Source organism: Stylophora pistillata, chromosome 5 (assembly GCF_964205215.1).
Source record: "Stylophora pistillata chromosome 5, jaStyPist1.2, whole genome shotgun sequence".
In the NCBI taxonomy this organism is placed as follows: domain Eukaryota; kingdom Metazoa; phylum Cnidaria; class Anthozoa; order Scleractinia; family Pocilloporidae; genus Stylophora; species Stylophora pistillata.
In genome coordinates, this window is record NC_142523.1 from 18,295,716 (window position 1) to 18,321,074 (window position 25,359).

The 25,359-nt window shown below is 37.9% G+C and overlaps 2 protein-coding genes and 1 long non-coding RNA gene across 5 annotated transcripts in view; 2 read left to right on the forward strand and 1 right to left on the reverse strand.

The window, feature by feature from the left end:
* The window catches only part of LOC111331016 (zinc finger MYM-type protein 3-like), a 9,599-nt gene extending 5,157 nt beyond the window's left edge, over positions 1-4,442 (forward strand). The window contains exons 3-6 of the mRNA XM_022936043.2: positions 200-386; positions 2,944-3,021; positions 3,128-3,265; positions 4,133-4,442. Of these exons, the coding sequence (XP_022791778.1) occupies positions 315-386; positions 2,944-3,021; positions 3,128-3,265; positions 4,133-4,255 (411 nt within the window). The 5' untranslated portion in view covers positions 200-314 and the 3' untranslated portion in view covers positions 4,256-4,442. The remainder of the gene's footprint in view (positions 1-199; positions 387-2,943; positions 3,022-3,127; positions 3,266-4,132) is intronic.
* Positions 4,443-9,888: 5,446 nt separating this feature from the next.
* Positions 9,889-25,131, forward strand: LOC111331046 (uncharacterized). 3 transcript variants are annotated; one of them, XM_022936070.2, is made up of 7 exons: positions 9,889-10,691; positions 12,582-12,660; positions 16,689-16,903; positions 17,978-18,121; positions 18,832-19,098; positions 22,411-22,557; positions 22,876-25,131. In XM_022936070.2, the coding sequence occupies exons 4-7, from the start codon at positions 18,038-18,040 to the stop codon at positions 23,038-23,040; spliced, it is 663 nt and encodes a 220-aa protein (XP_022791805.1). In that variant the 5' UTR covers positions 9,889-10,691; positions 12,582-12,660; positions 16,689-16,903; positions 17,978-18,037; the 3' UTR covers positions 23,041-25,131. The 3 variants fall into 3 exon arrangements, with proteins under 3 accessions (XP_022791805.1, XP_022791804.1, XP_088616866.1); XM_022936069.2 differs by lacking the exon at positions 16,689-16,903 and having other exon boundaries at positions 9,890-10,691; XM_088760740.1 differs by lacking the exons at positions 9,889-10,691; positions 12,582-12,660; positions 16,689-16,903 and adding an exon at positions 13,029-13,169.
* LOC111331047 (uncharacterized) lies at positions 11,239-17,971 on the reverse strand. The gene is made up of 4 exons (XR_002694875.2): positions 17,575-17,971; positions 12,708-13,151; positions 12,384-12,581; positions 11,239-12,001 (listed from the first exon to the last, which is right to left on the reverse strand). It is a non-coding gene; the product is annotated as an uncharacterized LOC111331047 (long non-coding RNA).
* Positions 25,132-25,359: the final 228 nt, after the last annotated feature.

Sequence of the window (25,359 nt, forward strand, 5' to 3'; positions counted from 1 at the left end):
TGACTTAAATGGAGCTTTTTGTTTCAACAAATTCCACCGTGCTCCTTTTCCTGAGCGGTATTTTAATCAAAATTAAGCAATCTGCTATTTTTAGACGTTTGTTGGTGCTCAACTGTTATCCCTTTCAATTACACAATTATTCTCATTACTGCTCTTTCACTTCTATCCGTTTCATGCGGTTTTGTTTTTGGATCACCAGGTGTAAGTTGACTCCCTCGGGGCTCAGGAGTATATAAAATCTGATATCCCTTGAGATTTACTTGCAATTAGAACAGTCAGCTGGCAAGAGAGGAGATAATCACAGTGGGGATAAAATGAATTCATCCAAGTCCTATATGCTTTTTTTTATTTGGATTATCTGTATCACATCTTTAACAGTTGAAAAGGTGGGTAAAATTATTTTACAGTGTAGACCTAGCTTCGAAGTGCATTTACACATAGCTGGGCAAACTGGGTTTGGATTTACAATCTTAAAAGCTTTGGCCAGGGTAACCTTTTCCACACAATAAGCTTAAAAGTGTTTGGCTTAGCTATTTCGTACAATAAGCTTGAAACTTTTGTAAGGCTAGGTACTTATATGTCATTTGAGTCACATGGGCCACTCCTCTGTCCACAAATATATTCTAGAACTCATTGTTTTCGTCAATATGGGGTCTATAGGTAAGAATAACGAAAAATGAAGCGGAAAGAGTGATTGATAAAGAAGGTAAAAAAAAGAGTCTCCTCGCTGGATATGAAAGCTTCACCTGCGCCAAAACGAGAGTGATCATGATAAGGGTCCCGTCCCCTCTTCTTTTTCAGATAGTTTTGCAATGATATCAGATATATATATCCTTTGTATGGTATGGCAAAAGTAGATCCTCAAAATAAATAAATTGTAAAAATAATGTTACCGTCAACAGTTACCGTCAACTGATCAGCGAAGACGCGTGTTCGGTTCTTTGTTAAAGTTTCTAATTAGAAATACTCATAAAATAGGTGACAATGTCTGACCTGTGAAGCGACGCGTTTATCCTCGCCATTAAGCTGAAATGAAAAAATTGTAGGAAGCTGTGAAATTTTTGTAGTTTGATCAAATACAAAACCGTATTGAGTTGGGGTAGTTACGGTGGTGCTCTGGGGTAGTACAAAAATATTTATCAAAGTACAAAAATATTTATCCCAGGACAGAAATATTTATCTCAATACAGAAATATTTATTCCAGTACAAAAATATTTATCCCAGTACAAAAATATTTATCCCAGTACAAAAATACTTTTTCAGTACAAAAGTATTTTTCCAGTCTCTTTACTTGTCATTATCCCGACAGTAATTGTGACTTCTTTTTCTGGCTCTAGTTTGCTTTTCTTTGTCTTGTTTGTTGATTTTGCTCGAAAAAACGAGCTTCTCTCGGACCCCTTTTTAGTTTTGTACGACTTAAAGCTTAGCAAAGAAAATTTCCTCGTCTGGCGAATCTGGCGGTTCAGTGGTGTTGCTTGTAGACGTTGCGGGTGATGCTACAAGGAAAACCTCTGTGCCACATTTCGGGCAATATCTGTGAGCTGGATCCACGATTTTGAAACTACAGCAATGGTAAAAACAAACCGCCAAAGGTGCCGCCGCATTTACATGTGCTCCAAGGAAGCTCGCAATAACCTCTGGGAGATTAGTTCCCATTCCCCACTTGTACTGGAAAAATATTTTTGTACTGGGATAAATAGTTTTGTACTGGGATCAAGTGTTTTGTACTGAGAAAAATATTTTTGCCCTGGAAAGATATTTTTGTACTAGGAAAAATATTTTTGTACTGGGAAAAATATTTTTGTACTGGGAAAAATATTTTTGTACTGGGAAAAAATATTTTGGTACTGGGAAAAATATTTTTGTATTGGGAAAAATATTTTTGTACTGGAAAAATATTTTTGTGCTGGGAAAAATATTTTTGTTCTGGGATACTCTAAAAATACTTTTGTTCTGCCCCTGTGGGCCACCGTGGGTAGTTATCATTTTTTTTTTTGGTGATTATTAATAAATATAATTTGTAGTTATTCGTGGCTCCTCGCTGTTTCACAAAACAACAGGTCTTAGAACTTTATAACTTAAGTTTTTTCGATTTTTTTTACTTGGCTTGTTTTGAAATACTTCAAACACTTTATGCCTAGTATTTCTTCACTGAGCTCAGTTTTCTTGCTATCTCGAAATAAACGCATTTTACAGAGAAAACAGACCCATGGCATGCTACATAACAACTCAGGCCCCGCAAGGTTACAAGATGTAGGATTCAGCTTTAGATCTTCGGAGGTATTAAATGACTATAAAAAAAAAAAAAACAGCTGTGGAATTGTTGACGCTTTCGAAATAATATTCTCCTTTTGATAATCTTCTCTTGTGAAAAAGATTTTCACCTTGAGCTACTCCACCTGTTTCGTGAAGGAAATCCAAAGTCAGCATTGAAATGGTCAGACAATAGGTCAACTTCTGACGTTTCGTCTTTGAATCAATTATCCTGATAAAACACTTAACTTACAGCTGGTTATACTAGTTAAAGAAGTCCCGACCACCCTCTAGCATAATAATAATAATGATATGATAATAATCTAATATTTATATTGCGCAAATTAACATGTGGATATGATCAAATGCGCATCACAACACTTTTCAGGGGACTTTGGCCGGACGTCATCAGCAGTTTACAAACAATCGAAGGAAACTTATTTTAAGATGCCTCCAAGTTGTTTGATTCAAGGGTTTAACTCGTCATTCGTGTACCCGTTTTGCGCCATCTTGCATTACCTTATCATGTGCCCGTTAGGTTTGGAGGAACAGACGAAAGGCGTTATTTACGTTTGTATTAAATCTTTATGACGTCTATGACTAGTTTCTTGCCTCCAGTTATCCTCTAAATGGCTTTCATTACCACTGGTTACACTCAGCTACACAAGTGTTTCCTTCTTGTTATTCAGGGCTTTGTGGACGGCGGCAAACCAAGAAAACCATCCAAACAGCCGTGGCTGCCCTCGCTACCGACAACTCATCACAGGGTAAGATGCCTCTATTCTATAATGGTAGGCTCAAACACAATTTGGAGCTATTCGAAAACTCTCCACTGCATGGATTGCAATTTTAAAACTCCTTTTTATGCACCAGTGCATTGCAGGTCAGAGTAAATGTAAAACCGAACGAGATTGTTCCAAAGACGAATGCTGTGCTTTCTTAAAGACGAAAGCTGTAAAAGTCTGCAAGAAGATCAGTTTATTTGGGGAGATATGCAATCCGTATGAAAAAGTAAGGATAGCCTTTTTTAATATTTTCTATTTTTAACTCCTAACAAATAGTGATCGATTCAAACTCACGGTGTGAGGGGTCTTAAAGGACCGTAAAAGTTCAGTATTTTCATTTATTGAATTCAGATACCGAACAACTGATATCGTTGGATTTTACATTTCTTAATTTTCTTCCCTCTCTTTTTGTAACTGACGGTTATGGGCGCTCACCTGCCTTTTCGAAGAAAAACTGGGTCTCGAGATGAACTAAGAGGATTCAAGTTAGGGTCCCATTTGCTCCAAATCATGGATTTTTTCGGCGTATCGCCCATTCGTCACTGTAGTGATGACCAACTAATTAACTCACTTAAAAGTTTGGTATCCCAAATATGCATGCAGGGATGCCATCCCCATTTAGAATCCTTTTTGAACAATAACTGAACTACAAACAGTACGTGCATGAATGAACAAAGAAAAAACCTGGATATCTACCCTAACTTAATTAGGAATATCTCTATCTGAAATACCCGAAAGGTCATTTAATAGTGCCGCACCGCATATCCTTACTGCGCATAATTTCAAGTTTGGAAGCGTTCATTGAAAAGTGGTTGTTGCCAAGCTCACCAGTGAGTATGAAGTTAATCAGTCGCCTTTGTAGTAGCTTAGTTTAAATTGAGCAACAACTTCCTTTTTTACAAAACACCAATTAGTGATCTCGAGAATGAGTCATCGTCGTGAACGCGAACTAAGGAGCCGAAGAATGGGTCACTTTTAGAGATGATTATGATAATATAAATGTACAAAGTTTCAGTTCACGTTCTTTACCAGAGGAATGGATGAGTCATAATGTTCGAACAAATTTTTATGAGAATATTCTTCATTTTTGCAGCCTGGCCTTCCAGAAAATTGCCTCTGTCAACAAGGACTGACTTGCACTCGAGTGACAGGAGAGGTTTTCAGATGTCTGTATATATCTGGCAGCCCATTTGATGATGAGAATGATGGAGAGTAACATAACGGCGATAGCAGTCTTCATCACTGATCATTGCATTGTAGCTGGTTATTTTAAATGTAATATCTCATAATGTTTTTTAAGGCTCTTTTGCGGCTTACATTTTGCCTCTGCTTGATGTTCAGGCGTGCCTTTCCATTGAAGATGCGGTGCATTATCTGAAATAAATTTATGTTGAATACTTCAAGGTCCTAGTCTCAGACTTCAAGGTCCTAGTCTATTTCCTGTTGTTGACAATTTCGAAAGCTGTCAGCCCTCTTTCTCATACAACATCGGGAGTTATGCCTGACAAAATATAAAAAGATAGGAGTTAGGTCCTGATTTCAAAGAAAATGGAATCAAGGAAAAATTTTCTTTTTTTTTTGGGATCGTTTTTGGTTTTGCAAATGGTTTCACGTAGTTTCCTTCGTTCTATGCTGCACGTCTCATCGGGAAATGTTTCGGTTTTGGGCGAGGTCAGTGAAGAACGTGGTCAACTCTTTGTCAGCAAATAAATTGGTCCGCGTTAGGTGGTGGTCATATCGTTTCTACCGCCTCGGTAAAAAGGTACTAGTAGGCTCCCCGACTCTTGCCGCCCCCGATTTACTCAACGGTCCACTGTAAGAATTTCCCGATCCCACTTTCCAGACCAAAACGTGTCTTCCATCCAGTGGTCCGGTACGATTTTCATTGATTTTCATCTACCATTCCCCTTCCTAAAGATGTTGGATACCGATCCTGGGTTTTAAGTACAACCCGAGTACTGGATTTTGTAGAAACGTAGAAAGGACCCCTACACTAGCCATCTCTGTCTAAAGAATACTTTCTGATGAAAGAAAATATTTTGAAAGGGAACCTGAAACAAAGCTTCAGAAAGAGGGTGATCGAAGGAGAAACATTTAAATGGCCGCGTTCTTGGTAAGTTGTCGGGCTTTGTTCCAAAACAAGTTTAGACGTAGAGTCGATTGACCTGATGCTAAGTCTTATGAATTTGATATTATGCTCTTTCGAAGAAATAAGGCGAAAGCTTAGAAAATATGACTTCTGACCTCAGCTCTGAAAACATGAGTTTATGCCTCGAGGTTTTATCTCACGGTTTGGAAAGATTCTAAAGACTATCTTCCACTCTATTAGTAACTATTTCAAGGATATTCCGTTTAATATCTGTGAAAGCTGTGAAGACTGAAACTTTTTAATTTAATCATCATGAGCTGTTGATTTCTTGTAAAAAACTCGGCTTAAACTGAACAATTCGGAGAAAAATTGTCAAGAACCTCGGGAAATAGACCTTTTGTTAGCTATAACTTGTAAAAAACTCTTTTCTGGCCAGTTCAGATAAACTTAGACAGAAACAATCTGCCAAAACATGTTTTCGTTCTTTTTTTTCCTCACCAAAATCCTCTTTTGTGAAAACATCATTGAAAAGTGCAAACAAGTAAAAGTTTGGTGACGATCCACTGAGGAGAAATGTTTGATTTTGGTTGCAAACTAAGACATGAGGGTTAAAAAAGTCATTTCCGGTTTCTTCAAAAGCCCTTAGACTCCTTCGTGTCAATTGCTAGTGATGTGTGATTGAGAAAGTGCGTGAAATTGAGTACGAAAATAAAATAGCATTCAAAAGATTCTAGAATTCTCCTGTTTCAGGCATTGCGATGACCTTGGTAGAGTGGAGGTGAGTGGACCTGGTAGTGAAGAAAAAAAAGCATCCCAGTCGGGTCGATAAAATCTTTGCAACTCCTTCGCTCGTACTAAACACAGGAAGGAATCCGTCGAAATATACATGTGAAATACACGTCCACTGCATTGCGGGGACAATTTTACTCCCTAAACCCACAATCTTGGACGTAGAGGTACTTAACTTCGTGCCAGAAGCATTATTTCAAAGAGAAGTGTTTAGAATATTTCCATTTACGTGGGACGAAAATTGGCTCAGGGGACACTGTGGTTTGGAGGGAATCCATGGCTCCAGGTGTTTATGGAATAAAAACAGCCCTCGCGCTGGTCGGGCGACAGTATCTAAATATCAGATATTTATCAATAGTTATTAAAAGAAGGATCCGGAGTACCACTTACACCAGCAGATGATCACGTTTCTGTAGCATGAACCATCTAGGGTTATAATTACTTCTTCCTTTGAATAGAAGGCTGGTCCATGGAGGTCAGGTTTTTACGGCTGTAATAAAGACAAGCACCTCTCACCTGCGATTTAGATATTATCATATTCTCAGGACAAGAACAGATCCCTGGACCTCTCTAACTGGATTCTAGCACTTCATAACTCATAAATGTTATATGACATCGAAAAAAAAACACAAAATTTGTCGCACTCCCAACACGTTCCAATCCAACTTAGTTGATCTTAACGCTCAATAAGTATCTGTCTGGGATGTCGTCGAAAGTAAATAGCTAGAAAAACTTTTACTTTCGTGGTTTTGTTCAGAAGCATCAACTTTGGCCAAATAGGACATCTGTTTCAATTCAGCAGCCGAAGGTAAGTGTGTTCAAGCAGGCTTGTCCATGGATTCGGAGGAATTAGAGCGTTCTTTAAGAAGCAAAATACCAGTTGGTCATCGTGGTCGCTTTGCACTTAGTTATGTTCAGAGCAGATTGAACTAGTGTTGATAGTATTTAATGGATATTCATTCTTTTCGCTTAAAATTACAGCATAAGAAGTTAATGATATGTTTCAATGGTTTTTGTAGGATTGACTCTGCTTACATGTGTGTCCGTGAATTCGGAATTTTTAAGTATACATGTATCTGCAATCTGTGCGGGTACTTTCTGTGATGACTTCCCTTCGTTGGAAGGGTTGCACCATGAAAGTGGACTTTCTTATCAAACAGAATAATAACCCAGCTCGGGCTATAGCGTAGACCTCTCAGTCATAAGTCTGCTGTCTCACAGGTAGGTCTTAATGTGAGATAGTCAAAAGGAATATTGTTGTTGCAGACTAATTGTATTAAACATTAAGACAATTAGTTCACAACAACACCACGGTATTAGACTATCAATACAGATGGAATCTTCTAGTAATAATTTCCTATACAAAGACGCAGTATATCAGATGTCTAACACCTTCTCTCGACAAAGGGCTGAAGTCCCGTGGTGCTTTTTATCAAGAAACTCTAAGAGCTACATTTCGCGCACACATTAGTTGTTGCCTAGTCTAAATTCTTCGGCCAATTAACTAATTCCGATCACCATCCATCGTCGTTCCAGACCAACTTCATTAAAAGTCTCATTTTTTTTCATTGAAGGAATGAAGGATCCAAAGTACCACTTACACCAGCAGATGATCACGTTTCTGTAGCATGAGCCCTATAGGATTATAATTACTTTTTCCTTTGAATAGAAGGCTGGTGCATGGAGGTTTTTTTTTTAAGGCTGTAATAATTTTGGTCCTGTGGACAAATTCTTCCGGAAGGGCTTGACGTTCTTGGGCGTATAAATATTTAATAAGATTAAAAGGGCATAAGAAATCTTGAATAGGAAACCGCATAAAAGCCAATCATCACATATACTTTCAAACTAAATTATTATTGAATCCACCACTCTACACCACAAACGTAATTTTGATAATTCTGAGACCAACTTTCAAAAGAATATCTACGAGTGGTTTTAAAGCTGTTCAGTAAGCCTTGCTCTGAGTGAAATCGGTGGAATCTCAATCTTAATTATGAATATGACCCAAAAACGTCAGTAGCGTGTTGTAATTTTTAAGGGGGGATTGGGCAAGTAACGTTCTTTATGATAACTGATTATTCTGGTTACTTATGTGTTTATTTATTTTTACTAGTTGAAAAAGCTATCAGTCACATTCGCTCATTTGTTTGGTGGACTTGTGTCAGACCAGGTAAATACATTGACGGGTTTTTTTCTGATTTGAAAGGCCGAACAGAGTGCATCGCGTGGATGGCTCTGAGCACAATGCTAAGCTTCATCCGGATTTTTCTTCTTAAACAATAGATCCTCTCATAGGTCTAGGTGAGATATTTCCACTCCCTTATCGGCATCGTTTGATAATAATTTTTTCGTAGCTAGTGGGTGAGATCCGTCGACGGCATGGGAGATCTTTAGAATAAAACACATATTGAAATAAAGCCCCTTTACTCATTTCGACAAGTGGGATTTGCAAATCCCTTATCTCCTTAGGGTTCTCCTATTACTAGCTGTCTCTTTAAGTTGGATGCTATAGGGGATGTCATTCACGTAGTGGTCATTTTAGTAGGCAATATATTGCCTTAACTGCACTTCCTTTGTTTCATTCTCATTCAGAATGCAAACTCGTAGGTCAAGAAACGATAGGGAAACAAGATTAAAAGCTCTTTCTAGAAACATCCATGTTCACTGTTGACCCCCTTACCCCCCCCCCCCCCTCTCTCCCGTAAATAGCGTCTCTCGATCTCTGAGCTCATGGCAATAAAAAATCATGCAGTTTCTAGAAACAGTATTCCACTGAGACAAAGCGGTTCCTCATTCTCTCATCCAAGAGAATATAAACAGTTTTTAATCATCTTTTGTCTCACGTCAAAACGCAATGAAATCTCTGAGAGTCTAGAGCCCTCTCAGTACTAAAATCTTTTTGTTTTCACTCAAGACAAAGTTTAATTGAAAAATTAACTATTTTCATAAGAATTAAATGAGAGCCAATATCAGGGCGCAGAAGTACTCTAATTTATTATGATATTTAAAATTCCTCGTGCATGCAGCGCTTACCGTAAGTCGAAAGTCTCTTTCATTTTGAAAATTTTATAAAAAAGAAAAGACTGAAAACTGAATAAAGGAATGTTAAGTTTCTGTGTTCATCGTACTCATGATAAAAGATACAAAGGTCAGCATTTTAATTCAGTAGTTCCCATGTTATTCTTGGAGGACAAGTTTCAATTACAACAAAAGATGAATCTCTCATCACTTCTAACTCCTGAATAGGATTTGGGCGTCAAAACTTCTGACTAAAAATCATCATGAAGAATATCATTTGACACCTTAAAATTATTTTACCCCGAAAACATATGCCTTGAGCAGTTTCAAATGATTAATCGAGTATGTCATAAAACCATTGTAATTTGAAAAATTTTAAATAATCCAAGGATTAAAACGATGGCTCCCTCTGTAATAATTATGTTACACCTTCAAAAGGTGGGTCCTGCAGTTCAGAGCGATCACGGGAATTCGAAAATGTCATCCTTGTAGCCAAATCAGAAAATAGCTTTTAAATAAGACAAATCACCTCTTAAGAAAGTGGTTGTAGCCACATGCAAAGCATCTGCTTTCAGTTATTGAAGTCGATATGCCAATCGGATTTCTATTGTAAACTGGCTTGTATCACTCTGTTAACGGATAACATTTGTTGGGTGAAAAATCTCTGAGGGGCAAAACGCGGTTGATTTGCCAAGGTTAAACGGGTTTTAAAGAGTTTTGCAGATTTAGCTGATAATAGTTAGCATTAATGACTTTGCATCCAGTCTAAGTGAAGTCTTGTTCTTCAGTGGTAAGTGAAGAAATGACTGAGAAGAATATAGACTACAATATAAGCGTTGTTGTAACACTCTCTAGAAGATTATCTTGGCTGTCTTTCTAGCACATATACTAAAGTGTGTCAGTTATCAAGGCTGGGACGACACAAGTGGTTTAGTGACAAATAAAAAGAGACCTGATAAACCAAGACCACATTTATCACTATCATGATGGAAACTTTGATTTTCACCTCAACACCAACATCATGATATGATAACTGTTTTAAGTTGATCGGAACAGTTTGCTGGTGAAGGTTAAACAGACGCAAATACCTTCAAAGAGTCTTTTCAAGAACAAAAAGTAAACCTAAGAAAAGTTATTACAGAAAGAATTTCATCTTCAAAAAGCTGGAAAATCTACATTAAGCCAATTATTCAATTAGAACAAGGTCAAGAAATCATGATATCCCGGAGAACAGCTGTGTGATTAAAGGAACTTATTTTCGTACTGTACAGTAGTAAGTGAAGGTAATGCCCGTAAAGAGGAGGGCAGGACTTAATACATACTTTGAATGGCTTGCAAGGGAAATTTTAAGCTCCTTAGCAAACGAATATTTCAGTCTAAGGTTTCCATTTCTGCGAGTAGACACAGTATCACTTGCTTCGCCCCAAGGGTGCACTCAATAGATGGAAAAGAAACTTTCCTTGTAGGACATTTATAACTTCGTATAGAAAACATATCGTATACAGCCTGTAACGATATGAGAGGCGCGTGTAGTGGACAGATTGTGTTATTTTGCTGAGTACTTGCGTACTAAGCAGGATGTAAGAGGACACTCAGTCTATTTTTATAGCCGAGCACTATATAATTCAGCATATGACTTCGGACAGAACATCCACATGAAAGCTCTTCTTGTATACGAATCATTTTGTTGAGACTGTCGTAGAAAAGGCTCCATGGTAATTGGTGCAACCGAATAACACTCTGGAAGGCGAGACGGGTAAGTAAAGAAACCGTATTCAAGTACTGGGCAAAGAGGAAAAATATTATTCTTGAATCTTTGCCGTTTCCATGTAATTTAATTGTATATTTAGCTGATGACGGGCATCGAACAAAAATTTGGAGTCCCAATTTTCACGTATCTATTTTATTGTTATGGTGATCGATATCAATGTCCGTTTGATTAAGTTTGTTTTATGTCCAAAAGTGAAATTAGAAGCAGATTGGCCTTTTTTGGACGTTTTCCAGTTGTTAAAGACTTCTCTTTCCAGTTTGACAGTTCTTGGGGACAATTTCCAGCCTATGTAGCAAATTATTTTCAATTCATAAGGGATTTGAAGTAAAGAAAGGTTTGTAATATCGTTTGTATCAACGTCTGAAGAGTTGGTTTCCATAGAAAAGGTCTTTGTTAAGGCTGTGACGTACATCACAACTAAATTGCCTACTTTGCGCTGACCCCGGATGCGTCCATGTGCCCCTTGAAAATATTCATCCAGGCATGCAGGATTGCCATGTTCTTTTCCTAAACAATTTAAGAAATCGGACACTTAACATTACTCGTGATGTTGTATTTTTCAAAACTGAACGTTTATGAGCAGAAACTAAGTTAATCCGGAAACAAAGAAACATGCTTAAACAAGCTATTTATCGCCCACTAATGACAATTATTGCAACAGCATTCATGAACCTTTATCATGACGTGAAACAGATAGTCTGAAAATAACAAAAAAGTATTGAACTTTTTCCAAAGCAGCAACAGCAAAAACAATTATTAGGAACACAGACCACCTAATCTGCGAGGACTGTCGGCTGAGAAACGAACAAAGAGTTTACGTACACAGCATGTTGTTTGTGGGGGTGTCTTGAATTAAGTATCAACACCTAGTTCTCGCATTTTTCAGATGCTAAACGAAACACATACTGGTTTTATTGTTGGTTAAAGCCCCAAACTGATTAACGAGTAATTCGGCATTTTAAAAAGATCAACAAATGTCGTGGGGACCTCCTGCAAGGCTCCCTGTCTATCGATGTGTCCGAGTCGGCCGTCACCAAGTCATCAAATGAACTACGTTGATCGGGCGAGAGGGAGGTATTCGAAGTAATTTTTAGATCTCGATTCTGACGTGTACCAAATTGAAACCTGACTTTAAAGTTACGAAATCGCTCAAGAAAAACAAAACATCTTTCTTAACTGGATTATGATCTGTCTAAGCTCATTAAAAATCGTGAGGATTCCACTCAAGCGTGCCCGTCAGTTCGCGTATGACACCCATTTTTTAGCAGGGCCACTTTGCTAGTCGTTCAAAACACCTGTTGAAAAATACGAGAGATACTTGTGAATACTCGACATCTCCCTGGGTTTATTTCTGAATTATTTTGTCCGTGCCATAACAGTGCCTCGAGATACCACAAGGGATCATAAGATAAGCTTATTATGCTACCCCCTACATAGAAAGAGGTCGATCGTAAAGCACCAAGTCAAAGGATAGGATGTCAAAACAAGTTTAAATGGAAAGTATTTTCTTTGGATGAGTCGTCAGTTCACCACTACGTTTAAATCAATTCTGTAATTTTTCCGTTTTATGCGCACTCGTGGCTTAAAATAATTTTCAACGCGATCGTGGAAAACCAAGTTCAACTAGCTTACTATGCAAAATCAGCATCTCAGTTTGTGGTATTAACCAGTCATTACCTCTCTGAGTCAATTAAAATCCTTTTCCATCGTATCTCCCACCGGTTGAAAGAGTTCGTGATAAATACTGTTAATCAGCTCCAAAGGATAAGTAGCTGTTTTTATGGCAGAGACCCAAGTAACTAGTTGCCCACAAACGGAAATTCCCCACAGTATTGCGAGTCTATGACCTTGTTCTTCAATCTTTCCTGCTACCAGCTGAATCAACACAGAAGAAATTCATCCAAGAAAGTTAGGAAGAAATATCATTGAATTCAGGATCAAAACATTCAAAAAGGTAAGGGTATTGAAATATACAGCGTTAATTAAATCCATCAACATTACCTTCTTTTAATAAAACTCCGTCTTCCGGACCTTGAGTCAGTTGCAACCGGTAAAGAAGTTAAGAAAAGTCATTTGTAGGACATTTTGCACAGGCAGGGACACATTTATGGATAGCACACGCTGCGTGAGATCAGTATATTTGCGTGGAGTGCCACGCTTAAGCAATGAATGAAAACAGGGAAATCAGCTAATTGACTCATAATATTAAGAAAAATTTCCGGCTTTGTCTATCCTTTCCCGCAGAGTCTGAATTTAAAATCTGGCGAAATAAATGTGCCAAGTCGCGAAATAACAGAATCAATCCATTATTGAGTCTCCGGCTCAACATTTGCTAAGTTCCAGCTCTCAGTTCTCGAGTTCTTGTCTAATTTAGGCTGAAACTCAGTTCTTAGAGCATCACCATGTCATAACTCGTAGCTTTTAACACTTCTTCTTCACTGTTACCTGAAAGAAAAAGATACTGTGAGTACTTTGATAAGTTGTTTAATAAGCTCTTGACGTGGTTCGGTCACGTACATGTCTTCATCGCTACTATTCCTATTGAGGAGCTGAGCTCCGTAAGCTGCTTTTTCTTTAACTGATCAACTGCCAGAACTTCAAATTCAACTGTTCCTGTGCGTTCTTCAGCTAACCTGGTGAAATTTCATAAACCATCCACGTTACCATCTATTTAATGCAGTGCAAGCACAGTTGAAAGCGAAATCACAATGTTTCTGAAACGCGAATGACTGCCGGAAGTCAACTACCCCTTTCCCTGTTAGTAGTTCTGAGTTATTCATATATAACTAAAACATAGCCTTCCCATTGAACTGCTTGAAGAACAAAATCACTATCGGCAGTTGCGTTTGCTTTTTGACTCAAAAGAATTCTCTGCCTAACTAAGTTCTCTAAAAAATGAAAAACTGGAAGAGACATCAGACGTGTGTGACAACTGAAAGTTCCGCATGAGGAGTTGATGCATGATATCCCACAGAGTAAGAGGGGCGCGTGAATGCCATAACTGACGAATATATCTCACTTAATAATAAGTCTGGATAAAACTGCTACACTACACGTGGTTTTCAACCGAAATTTTGACTCGAAGTGTGTGCGTAAACTTAGGAAACGAAATATTTTACCCAGCTTAAAATTCTTATGTGTTTGACAGAGGATTCAGGACCGTGCCCAACAAATCATGATAATAGTCTAGTATTAGCATTGAATTACCTGATCAATCCTGCCTTTGTTACGATAAAATATATTTTTACTGAGAAAGGAAAAGAATACTTGAGCATTGGCACGTGGCCTTCTTATATAAAGGATCTTAAAATTACTATTATCGGCCAGGTAGAAAATTTCATTCGATGAGCGGAGGAAATGTTTCATGCAGACCTGTGTTTTTGTCTCGAGAAGAGAAATTCTGGGATCTTCCCGGCGCTTCACTTGTAAATTTCCCGACAGTGCAAGTGACTGTTATTTGTTTACCGTCGTTATTTGATGACCAAAATTAGCCATTCAGAAAATGAAACAGGAGTAAGGAAGTTGTCTGAGAACCACCACAGCCCTTATCTGGTGATACTTAAGAAAAAAGATTTACTTGAGGAAAACAAACAAGTCTCTTTAAGCCCATCAGCTTGTGCATCCGCTTTTTAGTATTTACAAAAGATTAGAAATATTAGGCCGTCTAAACGACCCCTTAATCACTTGGAAAATGTCATGAAGATCTTTTGTGCAGAAAAAGCATATACTCTTTGAAGACTGGTGAAGTACAATCTCTTGATGATTTTATATCAGTAAAAACATCGTATTTTCTGAAACCAAAATTTAGCTCTCAAACTTTTTTGAGAGTGGGCTACACAACTTGAAACCCAAACTGCAGGCGCGTCATTTTTGGGTGCTGCTTTATCATACCGAGCGACGAAGTATATCTTAAGAAAGAGCATGCTCTTGAAAGCTGGGAATGAGTACGAAACCGTTATGAAAAGAAAAAAAAAACAAGCAGCTTGAACACACCAAGGGATTTTGACCTCGAGAAGCGACTGAAAGAAGTCAGTCAGCAGTGTTTTCAAAGTGCAATAAAATGTGACGCAGTTTAATCAATAGACTATAGAGCTATGGCATACTGGAAGCCTGGTTTGGATCGGCGGCCGGACACTGATAGATTCTCTCTCCTTGTCGCGCCGGTACGTAAAAGGGGCGATAAGTTTTTACTCGCGGCGAAGTCATTCAAAGTCCGCGGAGAGCGGATTTAAAGCATTACGTGTGACGAAAAACGAAAAAGCTCAGATTGCATTTGATTCTGTTTACATTATTCTTGGATTATAAAAATAATCAATTAGAAAATTTCTCTCCCTCCTCAAACTGTGCAACGTAAACTTCCTATCTTTCTCCTGAGCTTTTCACGAAAATAAAATCCTAATACAGTCAAATCCAATGATGAAAACGAAAAATATGAAGCTTGATTTTCATCAAGAAAAATAGTCAAGACTCGCCAATGACACTCCCAAATGATCATGCTATGTGACTTTAGAGATGATATCGACTTTCAGCAATGATCATTATTCTTTCAGATAATATTAAGGGAAAAATGCCTTTGTCAAGGTTTACCGAATCCGATCTTGCTCCGTATCAGAAATGAGGCCCAAATTAACGTAGCCGTTTTTGGAAGTGTGGATACATCACTTGCATGAGCTGAAATTTGTTTGATATTTTTAGGATCGTAAAACAGTTTCTCGAACATCAAGTGGAATAGGAATAATTAAACTTTTACGAGTATCAATGCAAATTCAGCCATGGTTAGCATTCAGGTCCAAGCAGCCTCAAAATGTGATATAAAAACTGTCACCTGACAGGACTGCGGACCACGAATTTTAAAGATTTAGGAATATTAGATGTGCTAGATTAGCTATGAAATGACACATCCAACCATTTACCATGCATTACGGCTTTCAAAGGATTTCCAAGTTTATTTTTCTTTATGTAAGGTAATAAGATTTCGATCTCTTCCCTGGCGTGTTGCGTCGATACTGCATTAATTTTTGGAGCATGTTCAAAGTACGAAACTTGGTATTCACATATGCACCAGTCCATTTATGCCATTTTCACAAAGACATACTGAGAAGCAACAGAAAAAGGGTAGCCATTGCGCGAAGGAAAAAATAGATTATATTCAATTAGTTATAAGTGTTGTCAAAATATGTTGGTCCTTTACTTTAGACATGTTTACTCATACCTGCTGATATCATCACTTATTCATACGCTGAACACAATAAGGATTATTTTGTTTTTCAATGGTCTAGAAAGTTCCAAGACAGCTATATTCCGGTTACAAATTCCTGTAAATCTCTTGGGAAATTAAACTCAGAAGACAGCTTGCTCAAGCTAAAAATATTTCAAAACTGAAGAAGAAAGCAGATTACTATTTTCTTATCGCATTATGACTGTAGTAGGATTATTAGTCGAGGGGTAAATAGGGGGGTAAATAGAGGGGTAAATAGTTTTGAAAACTGTTGGTTTCATTAGGGAAAAAGTCATAGATAGAAAAATATTTTTCAAGAAGCAATAATAAGATGCGAGTGCCGCTCAGTAGCAAAAGTGTATTACATTCTTGTTTTGTTGGTCTTGTTTGTATTCCAGCGTTAATCTTCCGTTACAAAGAAAATAACAAAAAAAAAAAAAAAAGATATTTTCACTAATTACGTGACTTGAGGGTTCCTTTTTGAAAACATCCTAGCGGCTTCAGCAGTAAAAGTGTAATTTCTAAACAAGCTTTTACCCATGTTTGTTTTTTTCACAAGACCACGCGTTCTTATCGCAATTTATTGACAAGTTTAGTTGATGGCCTTGAACAGTTAGCGATTGAGTAAGACACGTACTTCACAAACACGCCAAACTGGAGCGGGGCACGCGCTGGACCTTAAGTCATTGACTATGGTATACACATCTGAATAGCCTGTCTTTAACTGATGGAGTTACTTCGCTTTTTCTTTACTTCATTTTCAGTCCATTGAGATTAGAACAGTGGCAATCACGTGGGCGTGTACACGTACACCGCAGATCTGATGAAATAACTTGTTTACATCACAAAAATTGGGATCACAATTGTTCTAACATCATTCTATTCTCTAAATTGAAAAGTTTCGTGCAAGACCGAGGGCAATCTGTAACAGACCACATACAGATGTTCTTAGGCAAGATCTAAAGCACAAGCGAGGAAGGTAATTGGGCTGTTAAATTCACTCTTAAGCTCGTTGGAGTTGTGGGAGCGTGCCACTGAACTTGGTCTTTCTTGAAGCTGTGCACCATATTTCACCGCTTTTTCTCTCTTTTTTTTTTCGGAGAGTTGAAAGCTTTGGCAATTCTGCCAAATAAAAAGTTATGGTGCTTTTTTCGCCTTTTATGAGGATAATCTTAGCCGAAAGCCGGCCGTAGAGTTACACGATTGTATAACTTCAACAGCACACGGCCAAGCCACGCATATTTGTTTCATTCTTACTCGGATTTTTACACAATGACATCTTGGACTCATGTTCAATTAACTCAGGCAACATTCTCCAATACGAGGGAATGAAAATTAAATAAACATTCGTGAAATAATTCGGAACTGTTCAGGTAGGCAAGGAATAAGCGAAACCTGGTCGTAATCCGACGATTGATAATGACTTAGTTAATGTGGCAGGTGTTGCAATTATCAGTTGGGATTTCATGCTTTGCAATCGATTGTGTTCAATCTGAAATAACTGGAATTATTATTAGATTGTTTGCATTCTTTTAGTAAAGTGTGCCATGTGTCTAACGCTTTTTCTATTAACTGATTTATCTCTTAATTAACTTCTGAGCAGGATCGGTTAATATGGTACTTATTGCATATTTGTATGATTCCACTTACCTTATTAAAGTTTAGATCTAGTTAAGAGTTTTTTAAGGCGTGTTACTTTGCCACCAGCGATAAGAAAGACTACTTCTGCGCTTTGTTACACAGCCAAGTATAAAGTATCACAAAACAGTTAGCTCTGAAGTCATGAGGAAAAATAGTAGAACTTCTTACAGCTGTATTTGCCGAGTTTGTGTAAATAGTCGGCTATTGAGATTGGCAAACAACACCGCTTCTAAACAAAGGACCGCACGCAAGCGGTAAACAATGTCCTTGTCTCACACACAGACCGCACTGTAAGCTATTTTTGTTTCCTGATTGGGTTTGAAGATTAATGACATGTATGCGCCACGTGACCTCGGCTATAATGAGCTCGTTGCGATGAAATATAACGCGTGTTACTTGTCCACTGTTGCAGATAGACCACCACTGTTCCTGAGTTACGCGTCATTAAAAGCCGAGGCTAAAACATACTCGAATGGATATCTTGAGGGGCCTCGTGTTCATGATCGCCTTGCATTATTCCACATTCTACATCCATGCTAGTCAGACTTCACTCAAGGTAAGAATCATGAGTCATTTATTTTTCGACTAAAACGGTTTGTTGTCTTACTTGTTTCTTCGTGCACGAGCCGAGGCCTTAGTGACACGTGGCTTAATAAGCATGCGTTAGTCGCTCAGTTTGAATTTTATTGCCCTCAGCTTGATGCTTTTTGACATATCTTGCTGTTTGGGTAGAGAGAAAGCTGATAACTATTCTAATCAATCAAGTAAGTGTCGGCCCTTCCCAGTCAAAGCGATCATTAGATGCGTAAAATACTACTTGCGAGAACCGGATGCCAATTGTTTACAAGTGCCGTTTCGTGTACGGCTTCATTTTTTATTTTGCCGATTGTAGACTTAAAAAGCAAAGAGGGTCAACGCAATCATCTTCAAAAACCAATAGGAGAGACAGATTCTCTCTCTTTCAACGTTGTCATTCTTTTCCCGAAGGTCAAGATTCCATTAGACTTGTTAAACCGACTGGCGCGTAAAAGCAAAGAAATTCCTATTAGATTAGTGTTTATTATGCATATTAGGGTCGAGCAAAACAATGCAATAAACTGTTCTTTTCTTTTTGTTTGTTATCTGTGACAACAATGCCCACAGATGTAAAACGACGAGATTTTTAAAAAATTAAGCAGGCTGATGAAACCCGGCCCTTGTTTTAGATAGTACATAACAGATCCAAGTTAGCTTAGGAAAGGTAACCTTTACATTTAACTTTTGCAGAAAAATAAGTCAGTTAACAAGCCTCATGGACGGCACGTGGCGAACAAGAGAGGGTGGTCTACATTATTTGACCCACACGGCGGGAACAGTTCATTTCCAAAGATTTCGCCGGTTGTGTATTTGAAAGAAAATGTCTCTGAGACTGAGGCAACAATCGCATCTTCACATCTGGTAGAAACTATACGAGGAGAAAAGAAAAGAAAACGAAGGAGGAAGAAGAATGCGAAAAAGATGCTCAAGAAATTGCGAAGTGGAGGTCTTGTGGGGGTAAGATTATTATTCACAAATCTTTAAGACTGTTTACTCTCGTGGGACGTTTTCGGTTAACCACATGTTTTGAGGCACAGCTGGATAGTTTGTAACGTGTTTCTCCATACACCTAAACAGACTGCATCAGTGCTAAAGATCTGATTGTAAGTGCAGGTTGTTCATTATTGCTCTCCTGTTGAGGCATTTCAAAATTAATTGCAAAAAAATGACACTTAATTGCCCCGTAATCTCCCGCAGCTAGAGTTGTTTTTCAAGACTTAATTGCCCATTTTCAGGTCGTTTTCTATTTTCTTTCCACTTAGACGTTATGGAAGATTTAGCTACATCGGTCAGAATTCTAAAACTCTTTCAGGCAATCTAATAACCCTACCAGAGGTGGCTAATGTGCTGTTTGATTAAAGGCATGGTTTCTATGCTCTTTTCATGGATCATTTCACCGACTGAATAAGAGGGGTCAAAATCCTTTTTGCTGACTCGTATTGCCCACCTGTGCTGCGCACGTCCTTAGAAATAAAAGACCTCTACCAATCCTATCCTTTTTTTGGTCTGAGAGTCAAGTTCATGATTCGAGAAAGAGCCTTAAAAGTTGGTTTTCTCTCTCCAAAACAAACACTCCATTCCAATGGAAACATACAACGATATTAGAAAATTAGCCTCGTCGTTGGTGGCACACTTTTAAAAATATTTCTTGAGATATAAATAGACTTACTCAGCTGAAGGAAGAGGGTTGGCTCTGTTTTATTGAGGCCTTAGGCATGAACGGATTCTGCTACTGTCGTGAGACTGTCGTGAAAGTATCACGATTTGAATGCTATTCAAAGCAAGATCAAGCGTAGTATATTTTCTGAATGGTTGCCTAGCCTTATAAAACAACAAAGGAAACAGAATGCAAATAATAATGAATAAATAAGAGAAAATCGTGTTACACATTGCGTACTTCATTGTTTCTTTTACAAAGAGCAGTTTTACCAGTTACCGGCCAATAGCTCAATGCGCGGCTATGTATATATATATTTGTTTTCGTTTCATTTTGAAATTCGAACATTCACAGGTCACTCCGTTTGATTGTGCTCTAATTGAAATTGCAGAGACACAGCTGATTCACAACCCACGCGAAAGAAAACACACTAAAATTAATCTGAAAATGGCCATTGTCCCAGGTCCAAGGTTCAGTTCTTACAGAAAAAAAACAATATCATCTAAAAGGTTCCTTGCAAGATTTCTCACAAGAAATGAGAAGAAAATTTCAGTTTTTTAATCCATTGAACGCTTTTCTACTGTAGCAGCACGTTTTCTATTGAAGGTGCAGTTTCACAATTCGCCAGCGATTAGCGACTGAATATTAGTCATTAATTATTTCCGGTTCTGTTAGGTGTAAATAACCCACAGACACGAGGTGAGAGATAACCTAAGAACTTCTTAATTTGTTAGCCTATAGTAAATTAGTGAGGCGTGGAAAAAGGTCAGAGCATTTTATGGGCCCAACGGAAAGAAACACCTTTCGGAATAAATCTTTACGGATGGTAATCAGACTTGGTAATTGATATTTCCAGAGTGGATAACCACAAACAAGCTCTATTGATTTTATAGATTTTAACCATTTAACAGCTCTATTGATTTTATACCATATCACTCTCACCATATTCGAACGTCGCCGGTCACTTCAAAGCAAATCAGTTTGGCTGACTCAATAGATTCGTGTGGATCGCGGGACACACTCAGATTTCTCGAGTGAAAGGCCAAGAATACTGTTAACGCTATTTAGAAAAAAGAGGCTTTATTATTACTTCGTATTAGTTATCTGTGATACGCCAATTAGCTGATTTTATAGAGCATCAAAGGGCAGAACCTTGATGAATACAGCGCGTGGGTCTTGCAACCGTAATTAGTACATGGGTGTGTTGAGCAACTCGAGCGAAACTTATCGTTTTTGACTCCTGGCAAAGTCATTAGATATTTGCCCGACATTTTGAATACTGTCTAATATTTCCTTCTCAGCATTAAATGACTGAGGAGGTGTCTAAGAAGTTTTAGTACAAGGAACCCTTGCGTTCTAATAGTTTTCTAATTGAAGTTACCACTTTGTAATTATGATTACCCTAGCATACGTTGGCACGGAGCCCAGGATACGACTGGCCCTGTAACAAGTGCGTGGGCGTCCATATAGTTACACAAAACCGACAGCTGCAATATGCTCTTTATGCTCGTTTATAACGCTGAAGAGGCGGCCACAAGCTTCTTTAAGATCCAGAACACTGTAGTCCAACATTTGGGGAAAATATTGTCGAGTATTTTAATCAAAATTTGAAATTAAAGAGAAACCAAGAAGAAGAAACATTTTGAGCATTCTGATCCAGAAATCCATTTCAATCCGTTGTTTTGATCAGCTTGGCGTACTAATCTAAGTCTCTTTGACCCTTTAAAAGAACACGGATTTAATATAATTACAAAATAGGAACTTGATATAGTTATCTTTTAGAATAGTTGTATTTTGATAACCCAGCGACTTTTAGGCAAAAAAGCTAAGTGAACATAAAACAAAATTAAAATACACGAGTCATTGGCAAAGAACCATTTCAAATCGATTTATCAAAAAAATTGAAAATATCGATAGTATCTTTATTTCTAACGATGAACCCTTAAACAACTGAAGCAATCATAATATCAACTTAATCTTATCCTCTATACTGTGGAAGACGATCATTAAATATGCTCTTTAACAAATTTATGTAAGAAAAAATCGAAACAAAGTGAGCTTGCAATGGTCTGATTTTCCATAGTGTTTTCCAGCTTCAGGAAATAGTTCTTGTTGACGACACTGCATGACCAGTCTACAGTTCACCCGAAAAGACCGTCGTCGTTGTAGTGACTCCGGCGCTCGTAAATAGCAAGCGTTTCAAAGTGATATGATGACATACTCTTTTTTTCCTTAATTCAGTCAAAATCAGACTTAGAACTACTAGAAGAACAGTGCGATATACATCACTAGTTACTAGTAATTCATGACTAATCTCAATGATGCGAATGTGTATTCTTTAAGTCACGTGGTCATGCGTGGAAGATGTTAAATGCATCAAAATGAATTACGGTTTATCAGTCGGAACAAACTATGAAAACTGGAGTGAACCACTGAATAGTGATTCTTGACGCGTTGAATCATTTGATCGGTCCTTTTCTAGACATTCTGATAAGCAAATTTGTGTGCTTTGCAGGAAACTTGTATGTTCGTTACATTTAAATTAATTGTTCGAGAAGAGGCTTAAGGACTTTGTTATTCAACATCAGTACTCTTTATCGTCACTTTTGCAGCTTAAAGAATCTGTGCCTCCCACGAAGAGAAAATGTAGAAACTGGAGCCAATGCAAGAAAGACGAGTGTTGCATAAGATACAGTGTCAATAAAGGATTCTGTAAGCGAAGACCTCAAAAGGGACAGAGATGCAAGCCTGTTCTTTTGGTAAGATAACTAGTAATAGTTAGGGTTGGTTTTCAACAGTGTTTAGAGCGCTTTCCGATAACGTGATGTAGAACCAAGCTCTCAATTGGTCAAAACAGCCCAATGCAGAAAAGCTACCAAGCCGAAATCAGTCAAGGCTTTGTATGTGTTCGGCTCCAAAGTGGCTAGTGTTCGCTTAACCAGCGTAGTAAAGCAAAGCCAATTTAACCTCAGGGGTTTTTTTTAACCTCTTCGCTCTGCTACAAATTTTCGTAGAGTAGAATTAGAGTACACATGAAGTCGGTTAACCCAAGTTTCCTTCTGTTCTTATTAATTCAGCCTGGTCTGAGAGATTGCCCTTGTGACGAAGGCCTCACCTGTACCCGCTACAGAACGACAAAACGGGGCCAGAAAAAACACAGATGTGAACGTTTAAGAATCAGCGAGGAAGAAGAAAAAGAGCAAAGGTATTCTACTGGACTGAACAAGAGAACTAGCAAATGAGATATGAAATTAACCCAAATTGATATTTCAAGTGGAGCCTGGTGAAATGCATCAAGAGGAAATGTGCGATGATTAAGGTTAAACTTTACTACTGGACCAGTTCCGTCATCATAACGAGATGGCCTGTTGCGTTTTCATCGATGAGCGCAAAAATAGCAATGAAGGAAGAACGACATAGAGTCAGCCATGTTTATGTGTACCCTCTCAGTCAAAATACCTTCAAGTTGCTGTTACTGTTTTTATCACCAGATTAATGCATTCGGCTACGACGTAGAAACTGGCTTTGAATAGATAGAAACCCTAAAAAACATTGATCATCCAATGCCGTCTAACACTGAAGAAGTGTATTAATGCGATGAACGCGACAAATTTTTGGAACAAATTTCAGTTTACAATGGATGGACGATGATGTATGCGGGGCAGCTCTTAAAGAAACAGTTTCCGAAAATTAAGATTTCCCAGTTGTCATTTACTGTTTCTTTCAGGGCAAGTTTGATGGTTCAAATTTCTACTCAATACATTCACTCCAAAACCTGTTTGTTCCTGTTCACAATTTGTGATCTTTTAATGAGTACTCTGCCGGTAACCTACAAACAGCCCCCCACCGCCACAGTTGAACATTTCTAATGATTTCGTGTTGTAGAACTTCTTTTTTTCACAAAAAATAGCGATTGCGTTGACGTTAGATGGCTATGAAACTTGTTGAAGTGATAATGGATGCCTGCTATCTAATTTGAAATGAAGGCTGAATTTATAGGAACCAGGTTTTCTCAGGATTGAACTGGATTGAACTGCGCAACGGACAATCGGTAAAGAATAGAGAACACCTTAATAGTTAAAAGTTAAAAGGCAGAAACATGGCGAAAATGATAAAACGTAAGAACATCGCAAATCTCGCACAGAGCTTTAAAATTTGTAAGCGAGATTTGCGATTAATCCTGGACATACTTTTAAGAATAGGCCGAGAAGGATTTTGAATATATAGACTCATGAAAAATGTCCAAACATTTTAGATTCGTTTTGATCGATGTGGTCTTCTTCTCTTCTCTCTTTTCGATGCATTTCCAAGTTAGCAGGTGTTAGTTATTTTAGCATTTAGCATTTAGCATTCAAGTTAGCATTTCCAAGTTAGCAGAAATATGCGGATATTTCGACGACTTGTGTCGCGAGAATGTTTTGACGACCCTTCACTCGTAAGGGGTGTTCTTCATTAAACAGGTACTTACGTACAACCTTATTCATATTTATAATTTACCAAATGGATCACAGGCATCAACGAAGTTTAAGATAAAATGTTAAGAAAGAAATAAGTTTCAAGTCCATTTGGTAAAGACGTGTTATAGAAACGTGGATATAAGTTGGGATATTGTTGATACGAGATCTTTCTTCAACAATGTTTTACTTAACTTCTGTCAGCTACACTTTTGTTAGCATGATCCGAATGTTATTGAAAAGATTATTTTCAAATCCACGTGGGAATTGCGTTTAAAGGCCACGACCGAGAGTTATGGACTCGTTTTGTTTATTTTGTTTTGTTTTTGACCATAAGCGAGTACAATTGTAATGACCTAGTGTCTTTGTTAGTTACGAGAAGCGTAGAAATGCTTCGCGCGAACATGGTTTGTTAGGGCAGTGATCTTAACGGAAAAGTGAGCCTAGAAAACAGAAATGGATGCGATACTTAAGAGCGATACTTAAGATAAGATACTTAAGAGCGATAGACCACTTTCATTAATGGCTGCCTGGATTAATATTCTTTTGTTTAAATTTAAATTAGCCTTTCTGGCCTCGTTCTCCATTACAAAATTCAAAAGAATACATCATCTCAAGCGAGACCAGAAAGGCTAATTTAAATTTAAACAAAAGAATATTTTGAAAGTGGTCAATACTTAAGAGTTTTTCAACACAGGAATTGAAACATAGAATAAAGGCACTTGGTAAACTCATGTAAACACTGAGCAAACGTTACTGTAGTTTTTATTCCAAGTACGGGCAATTGACCACTGTGTGGTTGGCAACCTACCTCATTAAAAGAAATAATTATTTATTGTAAGGTGCTAGTCAAAGGTAGTAAAACAAAATTTACCAGAATTATTGTCTCCCCTTTTCTTTTTTTTTTTGGAACGTTTATCTTAAAAGTTACAAGAACTTTTCTCTATTCATCTAATGTCACATATCGCACAACAACGGGTTTCACGTGCCTTTTCTAGGCCGGACTTTTGACAAATACCTCGGTGATAAAAAGATAAGAATATTTCCCGTATTGGATTTTGCTACTCGCCAGTGATGTGTTTAACATGCTGTTGGGAATTCAGGGGT

What these genes read in the sequence shown, in the direction of transcription:
- LOC111331046 (XM_022936070.2), top strand. Translation starts at nt 18,038, where the DNA reads ATGGATATCTTGAGGGGCCTCGTGTTCATGATCGCCTTGCATTATTCC. An exon ending in CTAGTCAGACTTCACTCAAG is followed by an intron (nt 18,122 to 18,831) that starts GTAAGAATCATG and finishes TAACTTTTGCAG; the next exon opens with AAAAATAAGTCAGTTAACAA. An exon ending in GAAGTGGAGGTCTTGTGGGG is followed by an intron (nt 19,099 to 22,410) that starts GTAAGATTATTA and finishes TCACTTTTGCAG; the next exon opens with CTTAAAGAATCTGTGCCTCC.